Genomic DNA, 18,530 nt, shown 5'->3' on the forward strand with positions numbered 1-18,530 from the left:
GCGCGAGGCGGGAGGCCCTCCCTCCCCAGGAGGTCGCGGCCCGAGAGGCAGAGTGCGGCCCGAGTGTAATCCCCTTGGAGGCGCGACGCTGGGGACCGTGAGTGACGCGAGGGGCGTGACGCGCCTGGGGGCGGGGCGCAGGGGTGGGCGTGGTCTGCCGCGTATCACGGCGGGGGCGTGACTGGGGCGTGGCGCAGGGCGGGGCCTGGCAGGGAGCACAGAGCCTACCGCCCCGGAAGAGGCGGTCATGTGACTGGGAAGATGGCGGCCTTTCCCTGGTAAGTGCTCTCCCCCGCTGAGCTTCGGGAGGGTTGTCGTTGGCTGTGCGGGTCCCGCGGCTGTGCGTGGCCCAGCGAGCGTGCTGTGTGCGAGCCGCTCCTCTGTCGGGTGCTGGCGGAGCCCGCCTCCGCCCCGGCCGTCTTGACCCAGACCAGCTCCTTGCAGCCCGCGGGATGGATCTGGGTTCTCTCCGCGCTAAGCTCCCCCGACCCCTGAGAAAACCCAGGTCCTGGCTTCCGCTTTCCTAGTCGAGTTGGTGTGGGTTCTGGAGGCAAAGAACGACGGACTCAGCTCTGAGGCTGGACAGCCCGGGAGACCTGTTTGCTCCCAGAGCTCCTCAGTTCCTCTCGCGGAGTCTTGGTTTTCTCATCCGTAAAAAGGCGCCGTTCGTCCTACTGTGTGCGGGCCCTGCGCCGGCACTGGGAGGCAGAGCTCTTAGACTGTTTTGCTCGCAGGGAGCTGACAGTTCCACGAGAACGATTCACAGAATAGAAGGATGTCCAAAGAAGGCATTTGGATACCCCCCCCGGGGGGGGGGCCTCAGGGATGGTTCCCGAGAGGCAGAGTCTAAAACTGGGCTTTGCAGCATGTATAGGAGCTCATTAGTAGGAGGGAGTGGCATCTGCGAAGGCTCCAGGCTTAGCGGGGCTTTGGTGGCTGGAGTGATTGGAGCCACTCAGGCCCCAGTGGGTGCTCTGAGTGTGTGGAGAACGCGAGCAAGTTGTGATGGTGATAGTGGAAATATTTGGGGATTGAGCTCTCCCGCATGTTTCAAAAAGGGCGATACTTTTCTGATTGTTCTTTCCAAATGATGTTCACATCGAGTGAACAAATGAAAAAATATACACTATACAGCCCTAGACCTTAGAAATAATCAGATACCTTGGAGATTTTGGTGGTTGGGTTCCAGACCACTGTGGTAAGTGGAGTATCTTGCCTTCAGTTTGTAAAAGAGAAAGCACCATCTGTGAAGCACAGTAAAATGAGGTCTGGTTTCCTGCTTGTTTCACAGCTGTCTTCCCTGTATTCCTTTCACCTAGCTGACTGTCTTCCTCCCAAAGCTTGGGCACACTAAAGCAGGATGAGACGCCACTGAGCTAGCCCCGAGTTTTCTTTGACCTGGTCATGCCAAGCAGCTTTTAGGGAATTATTAAGGCTTAAGCACAGAAAACAGGAGAAACATCTGGCCTCGGTTATCTGGAATGTTGTCATCAGAAAAATGTAGGAAGCTGCTGTTTTCATTTCTACCTCTCAGTATGTTTTTATCTTTACTGTTTTCATTTTAAAATTACGAGAGGAGCCATTAGCCTTTTAGCATCTGGGGTCTGTCATTGTTTTTGACGTATATCAAGCCTTTATTTTGTGCCTGACACGATCTCATTTAACTCTCAGAACAACCCCAATTTTCAGATGAGGAAATTAAAGCAGAAGGATGAGCCTGTTCACTTAGTCATAGAGCCTCACTCAGCAGGAGTGCTGAAGTTTTTCAGCTCAGAGCCTGGGACCTTACTCATTTGGAAATTGCTGGGTTGTGGGCTCCCCAAGTCCAGCTGTGTTGTCATGGGTCTCCCCAGAATCCCTCTTTTCACAAACTTTTAAAAAACGATGCACATAACATTTCCTGTTTACTCCCTTGTAACAGCACCCTCAAAACCGCCACCCATTGGAATCCGAATTTTTACATCATTTAAAAATTTTACTGGTGGTGAAGGAAGGTTGGGATTGTGGGAGAACAAAACTATGTGGCCAGATTGTAATTAGTAAATTAAAATAGCTGACAAAAGTATTTAGTGGATTTTGGCATCTCCAGTATAAGGAGGTAAACTTGGTAACTGGTAGCAGAATTTCTACATATCATATACTCAGATGTAAATAATTCAAAAATAGGGAGTTGTCTACCTTTAATGCATATACGTCACCTGGGGATTTTGTTAAAATGCAGTTCCTGATTCTGTAGGTCGGTAGTTCAACGCTCCCCAGGTGATGCCCTTCCTAGGGATCCAGGGACCACACTTGGAGTAGCCTTGGGCTAGAGCCAGCAGGAGTGGAGGTGTGAGATGTTGGCTTTTTTTCCTGTGGCAACTGACAAGGAACCGGAGGAGCCTTTTGCGTCTCTGGGGCCTGGGATTATGGGTGGATGTCTGCTGAGCAGCTCTGTTAGCAGGAAAAGGGCAAGTTTTTTTGTGAAAATACCCACTTAGAGGTCGCTGTTCGCCTTACCAAAGACCCAGGCATTGAAGAAAATACTGTAATGTCTCAAACTGCAGGAAATACTGAGGAGCAGAAAGTAAATTTTAGGAAATAATGGAAGAAGTGATAAAAAAAAATAAAAATAAGCAGTTTGACATGAATTCATAATTTATTTTCCCAGAAGTCCTAATTTATTTTCCAAAGACTTTTCTCCCCTCAAACTTAAAATATATATGTAAATACATACATTTATATCAAAGCTCAGTCCTTTAAAAGGTAGACAGTTGCTTAATTTTTTCAGGTTCTGAAGACAACTAATAGGTGATCTATCGAATTTTTGAATTTGAGAGTTGGACTACCTTGGTTTGCTTATCTCTCTCACTTGCTGATGTCATCTGACAAGTTACCAACACTAACAAGTTTCAGCATCTCTGAAAAATGGGCATCATCATAGCACTGTTGACATAAGAAACACCCAAACCCTTGGAGAATTTTTATGAGCTTATTTGAACCAACCTTACAACAATTGCTGGGAAGCAAAATCTCAACACACTGAGAAAATGCTTCAGAAACTGGCACAGTGTATTTTGTGCATTAGAATCAAAGGAAGAGATGTAAGGAAGGTTACGTGAAATTCATTGGTGGTAGATTAATGGGGCAGGGGACAGCAGAATAAAACGGAGAGATGCATACTGCTTTTACTTGGTGGGTACAGGATAGTTAATTAACATTTATAGCAAATAGAGATGGTATGCAGGGAACAAGATAACAATGAGGGGTTCTGTGGTTTCTTGCTCTGGTGGGGAGGTTGTGCCCTGAGGGGTCTGGAACAAAACAAACATCATTACTCTGACATTCCAAAGGCATGTTATTTTAGTTGCAAAAGGACAGGTAAAGATTTATCTTTGTCAGGAAGCTGCAGGCCTAGCATGTGAATACCTGCCATGACTGGCTTTTAGTTAGGATTTTGGTGTTGTTGTTTAGACCATCCTATACTGTTACTTCTGTTTCTCTGAGTTTTTAAGGCCACCGTGTAGTTTCCTTTGAGCTTGTCAAGTTTAGTATGTGGCCCCTTTTTCTTCCATAGCACCTACCTCCTAGGGTTGATTACATGAGGAAATGGAGGTTAAAAAGTTGGCCTGGTTCTTGGTATTCAGTAATCATCTAGTACATGAGAACTATTATTATACTGTTGCATATCAAGTCATATAGTGCTTTTGAGGTAGTGCTTTTCTCAGCTGTTGATTGACTTGTTAATTATTATAGGGATTAAAACATATCTGCAGCTGAATTTCAGGTCAGATAACATTTCTGCTCATTCTGTTGATAAAGCTCAGGGTGATCTGAAAGGAGAACAAGTGTAATTCTGTTTTAAAAACTTCATGATGGCTATTATTCTGACTTATTTATAATTGGGGTTTTCTTATTATTATTTTTTTATTCAATTTAATGGGGTGACATCCTATATAATAAAAGGCTAATATGCAAATCAACCGAACAGTGGAACAACTGGTCCTTATGACTCGCACTGACCACCAGGGGCAGACGTTCACTGCAGGAGCTGTCCCCTGGTGGTCAGTGCGCTCCCACATTGGGAGTGCCACTCAGCCAGAAGCTGGGTTCACATCTGGCAAGCGCAGCAGAGGTAGCGGGAGCCTCTCCCACCTTCGTGGCAGTGATAAGGATGTCCCTTTCTCTTACCATGAAGACTGTAAGTATGGTTTTGTTTTGTTTTTGAGGCTCACTTGCAGACCAGGTGTTTCTTGAATCTGTAGTTTGATGTCTTTCTTTAGTTTGAGAAAAATGTCAGCCTTATCTCTTAAAAACTGCTTCTGCCCATTCTCTCTTCTTTGGGTTCCAATTATATTTGGGTTAGACCTTTTCTTCATGTCTCTATGTCTTTTACACTCTTATATGTACTTCCTGCCTTTGTTTTTTTCTTGCTTCAGTGTAGATACTCTCTCCCCTTATGTTGTTATCTCAACTTGTTAAGCCCTCACAAGACTGATGAAAACTCTGCTCTTCACCTACTTTCTGCTTGGCTTCTCTCTTTTGTTCTACATAACTTAACTGGCAAATGCTTTGTGGGGAAACCAGGATTTCTCTGTTCTCTGGACTTCCTTCTTTTCATAAGCTCTTCCTTCAAGCCCTGGCTGTCTCCATAGCCCCAAACCCTAGATGATCTTTCCAGTCCTGTAAGGTTTCCTTAAAGCCCCTTTCCAAAAAGGGCTTTAAGGAAACCTTACAGGACTGGAGAGATTATCTCTTTTCCTGGTTCCAGCCTCTCATCCGAGTCAAGAATAAACAAGTGCCCTGCGGAAGCTGGCTTCCCCTTGGTGAACTTCCCTTGGTGTCTGGCCTGGCAAGTCTTATAAGCCTTAGTAGCTCCTTTACTTTCAAATTGATTAAATTTTTTTTTCATTTAGCATTTCTGCTTGATCTTCTATAAACTACCTCATTATTGAGAAAGGCTCAACAACAAATTTTTGTAATGTTATATATTTCCATCACCTAATTGGCTTCTGGGTTTTGCTCTTTACCAGGCACTCCAGGAATAGGAACTATAAGGCTGAATTTGCAACATGCCGTCTGGAGACTGTGCCATTGGAGTTTGGAGACTATCATCCACTGAAACCCATAACTGTAAGTTTTGTCAAAGGCCTCCCTAAATGATATCCCTGTTCCATAAAATTACAGGCAGTATTCTTGGGTCTTTACTGTCTTGACAGCAGTTGCTTCTTTTACATGTTTATATCAATCAGTTTCTTCCCTGCCCATATTTTTGTGGTATTGACCTCACCCACCATCATTTTTTTAAAATTAAGTCTTTATTGTTGAAATTATTACATATGTCCACTCCCCCCCTCCCTTGACTCCTTCTAACCCACTCCCACTGCCTGCCCCAGGCCTTCACCACACTATTGTCTGTGTCCATGGGTTATGCATATATACATACAAGTTCTTTGATCTCTTCTCACCCCCACCTTCCCTCTGAGATTCATCAGTCTTTCCATGCTTCTATGTCTCTGGATCTATTTTGTTCATTAGTTTAATTTTGTTCATTAGAGTCCACATATGAGTGAGATTATGTTATACTTGTCTTTCTCTGACTGACTTATTTCTGGAGTCTCTGTTTTGTTGCATTGATCTGTATGCCTATTCTTGTGCCAGTACCAGCTGTTTTGATTACAGTGACTTTGTAGTATAACTTGATATCTGGTATTGTGATTCCTCCAAATTTCTCAACATTGTTGCGGCTATTCGGAGTCTTTTTTAATTCCATATAAATTTTTGGAGTGTTTGCTCTGTGAAATGTGTCATTGATATTTTAATAGGGATTACATTGAATCTATAGATTGCCTTTGGTAGTATGGACTTTTTAATGACATTGATTCCCAATCCATGAACATGGTATATTCTTCCACTTTTTATATCTTCCTCTACCTTTTTTTCAATGTCCTCTAGTTTTCCGAGTGTAAGTCTTTTACCTGCTTGGTTAAGTTTATTCCTAAGTATCTTAATTTTTTTGTTGTGATGGTAAATGGGGGTGCCAGAAGAAGAAGAATCGAAACAAGGAATAGAGAACCTGTTTGGAGAAATAATGGCAGAAAATTTTTCCTAACCTGGCAAAGGAAAAGGTCACTCAAGTCCAGGAACCAGAGTCTCAGCCAAGACAAACCCAAAAGGCCCACAACTAGGCACACATTAATTAAAATGGCAAACATTAAAGTCAAAGAAGGAATCTTAAAGGCTGCAAGAGAGAGACAGAAAGTTACCTACAAGGGAGCTCCCATTAGCATGTCACTTGAATTCTTCATAGGAACACTTCAGGCCAGAAGGGAATGTAATGAAATATATAACAAAATGAAAACCAAGGGACTGACCCCAAGACTACTCTATTCAGCAAGGCTGTCATTCAAAATCAAAGGTGATACCTAGCCAGTCTGGCTCAGTGGGAAGAGCATCAGCCTGTGGATTGAAGGGTTCCAGGTTCGATTCTGGTCAAGGGTACATGCCTCGGTTGTGGGCTCGATCCCCAGTGGGGGGGAAGGTTGCAGGAGGCAGCCAATCAATGATTCTTCCTTATCATTGATGTTTCTATCTTCTCCCTTCCTCTCTGAAATCAATATATTTAAAAGAAATCTCGGTGAAATAAAGAATGTCACAGGAAAAAGAGGAGGCTAAAAGAGTTTTTAATACCGCCAAGACAGCAATACAAGAAATGCTAAAGCGACTGCTGTAAAAAGAAGAAATAGAACATAGGCATAAAGAATAAGAATGGCAGCCCTAGTCGGTTTGGTTTAGTTGATAGAGCATCAGCCTACAGACTGAAGGGTCCTGGGTTAAAATCTGATCAAGGGCACTTGCCCAGGTTTTGGGCTCCATCCCCAGTTGTGGGCATGCAGGAGGCTGCTGATCACTGATTCTCTCTAATCATTGATGTTTCTATCTTTCTCTCCCTCTACCTCCCTCTCTAAAATAAATAAAATATATTTAAAAAATGAATAAGAATGACAATAAACAAGTACCTATCAATAATAACCTTAAATGTAAATGGCTTAAGTTCTATCAAAAGACATAGGGTAGCTGAATGGATAAGAAAAGATGACCCATATATATGCTGTCTATAAGAGACCTATGTCAGAACAAAGGACTCACACAGACTGAAAGTGAAAGGATGGAGAAAAATTTTCCAGGCAAATGGAAATGGAAAAAAAAGCAATACTAATATCTGACAAAATAGAGTTCAAAGTGAAGGCCATAACAAGAGATAAGGAGCGCCACTTCATAATACTAAATGGATTGATACAAGAGGCTGTAACTCTGGTAAAGATATATGCACCCAATACAGGGGTATCCAGATATATTAAAAAAAACTTCTGGAGGATATCAAGTGAGAGATCAACAGTGATACAATCATAGTAGGGAACTTTAATACCCCACAGACATCACTGGAAAGATCATCTAGCCAAAAACATCAACAAGGAAACAGTGATCTTAACACACTAGATCAGTTAGAATTGGCATTTTCAGAATATTTCACCCCAAAGATACAGAATAAACACTCTTCTCAAGTGCACATGGGACATTTTCAAAGATAGACCACATGTTAGGACTCAGGCTAAGTTTCTACAAGTTCAAGAAGATTGAAATCATATCAGGCATCTACTCAGATGACAAAGGCATAAAACTATAAATCTACTACAATAAAACCAAACATATGGAAGTTAAATGGCATGTTATTAAACAATTAATGGGATACCAAAGATCAAAGAAGAAATTAAAAACATCCTGGAAACAAATGAAAATGTATACACAACAATTCAAAATCTATGGGACACAATAAAAGCAGTCCTGAGAGGGAAGTTCATAGCACTACAGTCCTACCTAAAAACAAAATAAACAAACAAACAAACAAAAAACACAAGAAAAACTTGCAGTAAGTTGTCTATCACTAAAACTTAAAGAATTTGTGGTTAGGGGCAATCAGGAAGGCAGGCCGGCAAGCAGTTTGGAGCCAACAGTTCTGGATTGTGAGAGGGATGTCCAACTGCCCATTCAAGTCCGATTCCACCGGGATTGGGCCTAAACGGGCAGTTGGACATCCCTTAAAGGGTCCCAGATTGGAGAGGGTGCAGGCTGCGCTGAGGGACACCCCCCCCCCCCCCGTGCACGAATTTTGTGCACTGGGCCTCTAGTCTATAATAATAAAAGCATAATATGCTAATTAGACTGGCTGTCCTTCCGGATGACGCCAGGGCTGCGAGGGAAGCCCAGGTCCTGGGTGCCTTCCGGCGGCTGGAGGGAAGCCTGGGTCCCAGGTGCCAGAGGGAAGCCGGTGCCGGCAGTCAGGGTAAGGAAGGCTTACTCTTGCATGAATTTCATGCGTCGGGCCTCTAGTTAAGCTACAATAAAAAGTCACTGCGTTCAAAACTGCCTGATACTGGCACAAGAACAGACATATAGACAAATGAAACAGAACAGAGAACCCAGAAATCGACCCAAGCCAATATGCTCAATATTTGACAAAGGAAGCAAGAGCATACACTGGAGTAAGGACAGTCTCTTCTATAAATGGTGTTGGGAAAACTGGAAAGGTACATGCAAAAAAATGAAACTAGACCATCAGCTTACACCATTCACAAGAATAAGCTCAAAATGATTAAAGGTCTTTACTGTAAGTCATGAAACCATTAAAATGCTAGAAAGAAGCATAGGCAGCAAAATCTCAGACATTGTTCATAGCAATATGTTTACTGATATATCTCTTAGGGCAAAGGAAACTAAGGAGAAAATAAACAAATGGGACTACATCAAAAGTAAAAGTTTTGCACAGCAAAGAATCCATCAACAAGCCCTGACCAGTTTGGCTCAGTGGATAGAGCATCGGCCTGTGGACTGAAGGGACCCGGGTTCGAGTCCGGTCAAGGGCATGTACCTTGGTTGCGGGCACATCCCCAGTGGGGGGTGTGCAGGAGGCAGCTGATCGATGTTTCTCTCTCATCGATGTTTCTAACTCTCTATCCCTCTCCCTTCCTCTCTGTAAAAAATCAATAAAATATATTTAAAAAAAAATCCATTAACGAAATAACGAGAGTCCACTGCATGGTGAAACATCTATATATAAAAGCTTAAGCGACTGTTTCGACCCGTTGATCAAACGACCGGTCGACCAGTTGCTATGATGCACACTGACCACCAGGGGGCAGCATTGTGCTCCCACAGCAGGAGTGCCACTCAGCCAGAAGCCAGGGTCACAGCCAGCTGTGTCAGCAGGGCTGTGATGAGGGGGAGCAGCACAGTGCCCAGCCCCGGCTGGGGCTCCTCCCCTGCCACCTGCTGCTTTGCACACTGCTACATCTCCTGAGGGATCCCGAATTGTGAGAGGGCGCAGGCCAGGCTGAGGGACTCCACCAGTGCATGAATGCATGCACTGGGCCTCTAGTCTGTAATAATAAAAGCATAATATGCTAATTAGACCAGACAGCTGAATGACCTTCCGGATGTCATTCTGGATGTCCTTCCGGATGAAGCCGCGGTGGCGGGGGCCGAGCAGAGGCAGTTGGGTCATCAGGCAGGCAGGCAGAGTGGTTAAGGGTGATGAGGCAGGCAGGCAAGCAGTTAGGGGTAATGAGGCAGGCAGGTGAGTGGTTAGGGGCGATGAGGCAGGCAGTCAAGCGGTTAGTGGCGATGAGGCAGGCAGGTGAGTGGTTAGGGGTGATGAGGCAGGCAGGAAAAGGTTGTTAGGGGCAATCAGGCAGGCAGATGAGCAGCTAGGGGTGATCAGGCAGGCGAGTGGTTAGAGGCGCTCAGGCAGACAAGCAGTTAGGAGCATCAGTCAGGCAGGCAGAGTGGTTAGGGGCATCAGACAGGCAGGCAGAGTGGTTAGGGGCGATCAGGTAGGCAGGCAGGCAGGCAAGCAGTTAGGAACCAGCAGTCCCAGATTGCAAGAGGAATGTCCGACTGCTGGTTTAGTGGGATGGAGCCTAAACTGGAAGTCCGACATCCTCCGAGGGGTCCCGGGTTGGAGAGGGTGCAGGCCGGGCTGAGGGATCCTCTCCCCTCCCCCCCATGAACAAATTTCGTGCACCAGGCCTCTAGTATTTGATAATGATACATTTAATAAGGGGTTATTTCTAAAATATACATGGAACTTACACAGCTTAACAAAAGGAAGACAAACAATCCAACTTTAAAATGGGCAAATGAACTAAATAGACTCTTCTCCAAACTGGACATACAGATGGTCAAGAGACATGAAAAAATGCTCAAAGTCACTAACCATCTGAGATACGCAAATCAAAATGACACTGAGGTTTCACACCTGTCAGAATGACTGTCATTAACAAATAGACAAGTGTTGGTGATGATTTGGAGAAAAGGGACCCTACTGATATCTGTTTTTTAGGCTACTAATAATAAAAGTAAAATTTAAATATCAATAACAAAGCTCTAATATTAAAACAATGCCAATGCAAAATTAAATTATATACATGTTATCATTTTTAAAACTTGAATGTTAAGAGCAAAACTATGGCTATTAAATAATAAACAATAAAAGAGAAATCAAAACTATGGACATATTAATATTTTTAGCTACTAAATGAAAGAAAGTCTCTTTTGCTGCTGGTGTTCCTGGTGTATATTTACTCAGAGTCTTTTGTTTGCCTGCGTAAAACTTTGCACAAGACCTGCAGCTAATAGATGCTAGCATGAGCAGGAACATGGTTGAAGAAGTAGCTTCAACTTCTTGCTTTTCCATAATCTGCTGCACTTCAGTTGTTAACTTCTTCAGATGACTCTGTGTTGGCACCTCAGTCCCTTGCGTAGCTTTCAGTTTTTCTTCTTCCTCTGCTTTGCTGTTATTAGGGTAGTACTTAGTCCTTTCGAGTGAAGGGACACAGGAGCTTGTCTGAGTCCATTGCGGTGACACACGTAACTCTCTGGCACCCAGATTGGCTGCATTGCTCCTTCTGGAAAGATATAAAACACAACCTCTTCCCCACATTATTTCTGAATCTAATAAAACTCTTTTCTGGTTTATGCTTCCTTCCACCTAGCTGACTCGATGGAGGCTATTGTACAGGAGGCCTGATGCTTTTTACCTGCTGTACGATCCTCTGTATCATAGTTCAAAAAATTTTTAAAGTTTAAAAAGCATGACTGAGCTTCTCTTGAGGTGACACATAACGTTCTGTCTCTCCCTTTTTTGTTTTTTAGTAAATGATTTTAAGAGTATGATTGGTTCTTTCTACAATTGAGTGATATTTATTTTGCTAGATTTGATTAGGTTTAAGTTTTCGGGGATTTACCTCTAAAGTTGGTACAGGAAGGTGGATAATATACTGAGAACATTGCTTCTAGTAAAATATGGAAATTGTCTTTCTCAAATAATATTTTAAAGACTGAAAATTGAATGAAAAATTCCTTTGAATTAGTGTGCCCTATAGTAGCTGTTTTAATAATTTTTGCTATACTTACTATATAAGTACTATTACTATATGTTGATGGGCTTCATAGTAAAATCTGTTAAGGTATAAATAAGAGCTTGTATTTCTAACTGAAATATAAGGGGTTTGAAGGACCTTTGTTTTTTGCTCTGTGTTTTCTGCTGTAGTTTGAAGGTTGAGCCTATAGGCAACTAGCTAGCTATATTATAAGTACTTTTATAGTAAGGCTGACTACTAATTTACTTTTAAATTTAATATTTTAATAACAATCTTAGTTTACCTTGTAAATATTAATGGAAAGGATTATTTGTATCCCTGAGAAAGCCCTGAGCATTCCTGGTGTTAGGCTGTTTTTAGATATAGGGCAGCTGCTGTTAGCCATGTCTCTGTTACCTGGGTCCCGATCTGAGCTAGGCCAAGTCTCTGTCTGTTACCTGGGTCACGATCCGGGCTGGGCGTGGGACGTGCGAAGCAGCTATGGGGCAGGAGACCTCCCTCAGAAGGGGCTAGAGTTCAGGCCCCTGTAATGTTGGGGGGGGGGTGAGGTTCTGTGCCCCACCTCTGTTGACCCCCAAGTTCTCTCCTGATGGCCCCTCTGCGACTGTGCCTGTCTTAGGTTGTTCCTCCCCTGAGGAATCTTACCCGTCTGACTAACCAGCCATCCTCGGGGGCCAAGCAGGGTGATGTGAGGTTTAGTTCTGTCTCCTTGGTAGCTTATGCCCCCCGTGGCCTCTACGCCCAGCACCTGCCTTGGGATCCCCTCGCCTGCTGGTGGGGCCCCGGCATTGATCATATATCTTGGGGAACCCAGGTTTCTTCTCTAGAGAGGGCCGAGCTCACGCCATTGGGAAAGAGACAGATCTATGGTACCAGCCACTATGAGGCTTCAACCTCAGTGTGAATAGAGAGCTCAGGCAACAGCTGCGGGCAATTACATTGTGAGAAGAGGGTCCCTCTTGGTAAAAAGAGCAAGAAGGGCCAATATAGAATGCTCAGGTGCCTTCCTAGGGGGCCCTCCACATAGTGGAAGGGATTAAATCCTTTTATGTCCTTTTAAATCACTGCTAAACATTCAAAGAATTAGTTTGTAAATTTGGGATAAATGTATAATATGCTGTTGTAAAATATTAAAAAATTATAATGACATTGTAGAATAATATTATGTAAGGATATACTTTGTTCTAGGTATGGCAATTAAATTTTAAATTGGCTGTTAATTTTTTTTGTATAGACAAGGTCTTAGTAACTTTCTTAGAATACTTAATTAAATTGCTTATAAAGACATTGGCTTTTCTTTAAGCTGAAACCCTTGATTATAATTTAATAAGCTAATATATTTAAGTAATTAAAGTAGGTATCTTTATTTAAAAAGTAAAGAAACATATTTAGTAAAACTTATAGGTTTAATACTTTATTGGTCTGATCTAAAAGTATGGCTATATTTAAGAAATATATTGTTTTTGCCCTTCTTACAGGCAAAAACCTTTATAATATTTAATATATATGTATAAATAAAATATATTAATTTATATGTGATAAAGCTTTCTATGTGACTTTAAGTATCAATTGGCTTAATTAAATAAAAAAAAATTTCTTTTAAGAGAGAACACTTTTGAATATTTCGGGGCCCAATGAAATGTTCAAAAGTCACTCTCAGTCTTGAAATAATTTGGAAAGATTAAATATATATATCTGCATATATTTATATACTAGAAGCCCGGTGCACGAAATTCGTGCACGGCAGGGGGTTGTCCCTCAGCCCAGCCTGTACCCTCTCCAATATGGGACTGCTGGAGGGATGTCCGACTGCCCGTTTAGGCCCGATCCCACCAGGATCGGGCCTAAACGGGCAGTCGGACATCCCTCTCACAATCCAGGACTGCTGGCTCCCAACTGCTTGCCTGCCTGCCTTCCTGATTGCCCCTAACCGCTTCTGCCTGCCAGCCTGATCACCCCCTAACCACTCTGCTGCCAGCCTGGTTGATGCTTAACTGCTCCCCTGCCAGCCTGTTTGCCCCCAACTTCCCTCCTCTGCCAGCCTGGTCACCCCTAACTGCCCTCTCCTGAAGGGTTGATCACCTCCAACTGCTCTCCATTTCAAGCCTGGTCCCTCTCAACTGCCCTCCCTTGCAGGCCTGGTCCCTCTCAACTGCCCTCCCTTGCAGGCCGGGTGCGTCCCAACTGCCCTCCCCTGCTGGCCATCTTGTGGTGGCCATCTTGTGTCCACATGGGGGCAGCTATATTGTGTGTTGCAGTGATGATCAATCTGTATATTACTCTTTTTATGAGATAGGATAGAGGCCTGGTGCACGGGTGGGGGCCAGCTGGTTTGCCCTGAAGGGGGTCACAGATAAGGGTGGGGGTTCCCTTGGGGTGTGGGGCAGCCTGAGCGAGGGGCCTGTGGTGGTTTGCAGGCTGGCCACGCCCCCTGACAACCCAAGGGGAGGCCCTGGTATTTGGAATTTATTTTCCTTCTACAATTGAAACTTTGTAGCCTGGAGCGGAGCCAAGCCTGGGGCTCCGGCAGCCATTTCTGTGGCAGTCAATTCACCTTCTACAATTGAAACTTTGTAGCCTTAAGCGGGTGAGCCCGGCCAGGGTGTGCGGAAAGCTTTGCTTCCCCTGTTGCCGCCGGCAACCGTGGCCTGCTCTCTCAAGCTCCATTCTGCCGCCACTTGTTTGAATTTGTTTACCTTCTATAATTGAAACTTTGTAGCTTGAGTGGAGGCTTATGCCTGCAACGGCTATGGAAAGCTTGGCTTCCTCTGTTACCTGGGAAACCTTGCTCACTGTGGCTGTAGCCATCTTGGATTGGGGTTAATTTGCATACTCGCCCTGATTGGCTGGTGGGCGTGGCTTGGCTGGTGGGCGTGGCTTATGTAGCGGAGTGATGGTTAATTTGCATATTACCATTTTATTAGAGAGGATATGCTTTAAAAATTATATACCTAAATTATCTTAAAGAATATCAATTATATTTAAACTGGATTATAGAATTAATCCTCTTTTTAAAATCAGACCAATAACTAATATATTTGAATTCCTAATTATTAGAGAAAATATAACATTTTATTTTCTCAAAAATATATTTTTATATATTAGGTAATATAATTACTATATTTATAATTTCTCCTAATTTAATCTGTACTTTGAACTTTTAGAGCTTGTAAATCAAATATTTTTAGTAGTTCTTCTTAGATGGATGACACTTTTATATTTCTAAGAGAAATACAAGACATAATCAATTAATGGCTTTAATTCTGTCCTCTAGATTTTTCTTATGAGGTAAATTTAAATTTTACTTTTTATTTGCTAGTAACTCTGCTGGGGGAAGGGCATCTACCCCTTACTCTATTAACAAAGGGTGTAGTTAGTTATCTGGGCTACTTAGATCTTTATAATTAATACTAGAGGCCCAGTGCATGATTGAATCATGCACGTGTAGAGTCCCCTCCAGCGCGGCGGAGGCTTCTGAAAGGCCTGGTGCCTGAGCGGACAGGCACCCAGCTCCCCTGCTTTTGATGGACCGCAGTGGGACGTGAGCTCGCTGCTCCAGAGGCCCCTTCTGTGCCGCAGCACAGCCATGGCGCAGACGCTGAGCTCGAGCCGCCACTGGCGACGCGAGCTCAGCGTCCCGCTGGCCCAATCGGCCACCCCGGCCACCCTGAGTCCCGCCCCCCCGCTCCTCCTGGCCAATCGCGGGCATAGCGAAGGTACGGTCAATTTGCAATTTGTCTATTATTAGGTAGGACTAGAGGCCCGGTGCATGAAATTCATGCACGGGGGGGGGGCGTCTCTCAGCCCGACCTGTACCCTCTCCAATCTGAGAGCCCTCAGGGCATGTCCTGCTGACCTTAGGCCCGCTCCCTGTGGTTCTCTGCTCTCTGCGGGGCTTGCCTGCTCCACACTATAGCGATGGGCAAGCAAGCCCTGCTGGGTGCTGCCTGCAGCTGCGCTTGTCTGCTCCCGGGTCGCCGCGGCAACAGCCAAGCGGGCCCTGCTGGGTGCTGCCTGCAGGCCCACTTGCCTGTTGTGGGTCCCTGGCAGCTACGGCCAAGCAGGTCCTGCTGTCTGCTGTCAAGCTGCGCTGCTGCACCCACCCCCAGGCCCACCCTGAGGTTGCCTGTCCAGCCTGCCTGGCTCCCCGGGCCCCACAGCAGCTGCGGCCGCTGGGGTCTGGCCCTGCCTCCCTCTTTGGCCCTTGAAGCAGCCTCGGCGGCTGCTGACCAGGCCCTCCCCCATTGCAGGAGCATGGAGGCGGGTCTGGGCGCCACCGCCGCCGCCCCGCGAACGCTGATGGGGGCGGGTCTGGGCCAATCCAGCCGTTGAGAGGCCACCCTGAGTCCCGCCCCCCAGCCTCCCGCCGGCCCAATCGTGGGCGTAGCGGAGTGATGCTTATTTGCATATTACTCTATTATTAGATAGGATATTATTTATATTTTAATAATTTCTGAGATTGAAATCCAATTCTAATTATTTTAAAGCATTTATTTTGAATAAATTCTATGCCAGAGATAAATTTACTTATATTCTTGAAGGCTTTAAAAGTCAACCTTTTAACACACTTTATTAGTATTTTAAAAACAGCTCTTTATTATGGAAATGCGAATCTTGTTGCTGGAATTAGCTTGAATTTCTCTTAAGAAGACTTTTCCGCCGTTTTTCTTAGGAAAAATAACCAGTTCTGGGTTTTTAATTTTCTATAGCTTTTGCAGAGAGATTCCAGCTGAAGACAATCTAAATGTCTGAAATCAGACCATGCGCACATTCTGTCTTATAGCTAAGTTCTCTCCCCACCAGCACAGAAATTCCAGACACATTTCTAAATTTTTAAGGCTTTTTCATGGCGAGAAAGGAAACTTTAAATTTGTATACTGGGAGAGTGGGCATCCATATTGGATCGTCACGTGTCTCTTCCTTCCCCCATATCCTGCTTACTTCAGGGGAAATATTAGTAACGGATCTGGCCAAATTTCTGTTTATGCTTAAAAGAAAGACAGCTCTCAAATTTTTTCTTTCTTTTATGCTTTCTGAAGTAATAACTTATACCTAATTTAGCCAAGATTCGCATTTCCCTGTAAGTTCTTTTATAATTCTTAAATGTAACTTTAAGTAATCTTATTGTAAGTAATCTTATTGCAGGAGAGCAGAAGCCGTGCCCTCTCCTGCCACTCCAGGTGTAATCCTTTTATAGTTAAACTGCTTCTACCTAGTAAAAGGCTAAACGTCCCTTCAGGAGTAGGTCTATATACCCCTGTAGGGATGGCTTGTGGTCCCAATTCTGGAGTTAATACATATCGCTTTATGGATCCAAGGTCCACGCCGGCACTTCCAGGGGTTGCTCGGAATAACTCCTGTATCTGTTTTGCTCCTGGGGCAGGCTGGATGCTGCGCAGCCAGCTGGCCTTGAGGCGGCACAGGGGCAGGAGGGTAAACAGGTAGAGCCCCCATTATTTGCCGGGGCTGAGCTGGCCCCTTTCGGGAGTTTCCCGACTGCTGCTGAGGCAAGGGATTTCCCTGGATATCTGCCTTAGATCTACACTCATTTGCCCAATGTTTTCCTCTTTTACATTTAGGGCACAGTCCAGGTTGTTTGGGACCTCTGTCATTTCCTTTATTAACCCCTTTATTAGAGGGACACTGTTTTGCCATGTGTCCTGTTCCTCCACAAGTGAAACACTTGTGTGTTTGACTTTTCCTTGTGCTGAACTGTTGCTGAAGAATTCCTTCAATGATGGTTCCCTTTAATGCGGCTGCAATAGCGACACCTTGTATATATGAGGGACTAATATCTGCGCAAATGCGGATATAATCTGAGAGAGTACCCTTTCTTTGATAGGGCCGCAATGCAGCTTGACAGGCAGTGTTGGCATTTTCATATGCCAGCTGTTTAACTATTAACATGCCAGCTTCTCTATCCACCACTACTCGGCCAACAGCCTGTAACAGCCGAGAGACAAAATCCTGATACTTTTCATCTGGCCCTTGAATAATCTTTGAGAGCTCCTCTGTTTTCTGACCAGAGGTGGGAAGCTTTTTCCAGGCTCTGATCCCAGCTCTATTAATTTGCCCATAAGCTTCCTGTGGGTATTGAATTTGATTATGGGTATCAGCATAGGCTCCTTCTCCTACTAGCATTTTATAAGAAATATTAATCTGGGCTGCTCGATTACGAGCAGCTTGCTCCTTAGCCTTTTCATCATATTCTGATTTCCACAAGAGATAATCCCCTTCTGATAAACAAGCCTTGGCAATAGCTCTCCAATCATTAGGTGGGAGAGCCCCTGAGGCTATAGTTTCCAAGATAGTTAAAGTATAAGGAGAAGTAGGCCCATACTGAGCACAGGCCGTTTTTAACTCCTTCAGGGTTTTAAAAGGAAGCGGGTCATAAGTACGCTCACGCTGTCCCGTGTTAGGGTTCACCCGTTCCATAACGGGGAAGGCGTGAATGCCCAAGTCCTCACCAGCCTTTCATGCCTCCTGCAAAGCCATCTGGAGAGGGGAGAGTGGAACTGGTGCTGCACAGGGCAGCGGAGAGCGGCGGGAACGGCCCCCGCGGCTTCTCTTTTTCTTGCCAAGACGCTTTAATCCTTCTAAAAATTGTTCTAAAACATCTTCCACATCACTACCCTCTTCAGTTCCAGCAGAAAAATAATCTTCCTCCTCTTTTGCCTGAACAACACCTGTATCATCATCTTTTTTAGACCCCTTTTTTGTGCCAGTACACTGCTTCTCTTTCTCTCCTGGCTAAAGAGATGGTTGATTATGTTCATGCCTGGGATCTAAACAATCCCGTATCAAATTCCATAAGGAAAACGCATCCTGAATGAATTAAAAAAATTTTTTTTACTTGCTTGTCATTAACTTTAGTTCCTTTACTGTTGAGCATAGACTTTAACATTTGCCCATAAAGGGCATTTTCTCTAGATTCTAACTGTCCCATGCTTTACTCCCAACTATCAAAAAAATGCTCCTCCCTTACCTTATCGAGTGCACTCTTTATTTGGAGGAGATCCTCACCTTCTGCTTCCCAAGTCCTCAGGTCCCTGGTCGGGTGCCAATTTGTCAGGTCCAGCCTGACGATTGAACCGGGCTGAGGTAGGGAGGTGG

The 18,530-nt window shown here is 44.4% G+C and overlaps 1 protein-coding gene across 2 annotated transcripts in view; it reads left to right on the forward strand.

Annotated features, from left to right (window-relative positions):
• The first annotated feature begins 236 nt into the window (after positions 1–236).
• VPS35L (VPS35 endosomal protein sorting factor like) overlaps positions 237–18,530 on the forward strand; it is a 144,092-nt gene continuing 125,798 nt past the window's right edge. For both annotated transcript variants that reach the window (XR_013814183.1, XM_079783991.1), the window contains exons 1-2: positions 237–278; positions 5,013–5,112. Coding sequence is in view for 1 of the 2 variants with exons in the window: in XM_079783991.1 (XP_079640117.1) it covers positions 262–278; positions 5,013–5,112 (117 nt within the window). In the remaining variant the exon portion in view is untranslated. The remainder of the gene's footprint in view (positions 279–5,012; positions 5,113–18,530) is intronic.

This window comes from Cnephaeus nilssonii, assembly GCF_951640355.1.
Source record: "Cnephaeus nilssonii genome assembly, chromosome: 2".
Classification (NCBI taxonomy): Eukaryota; Metazoa; Chordata; class Mammalia; order Chiroptera; family Vespertilionidae; genus Cnephaeus; species Cnephaeus nilssonii.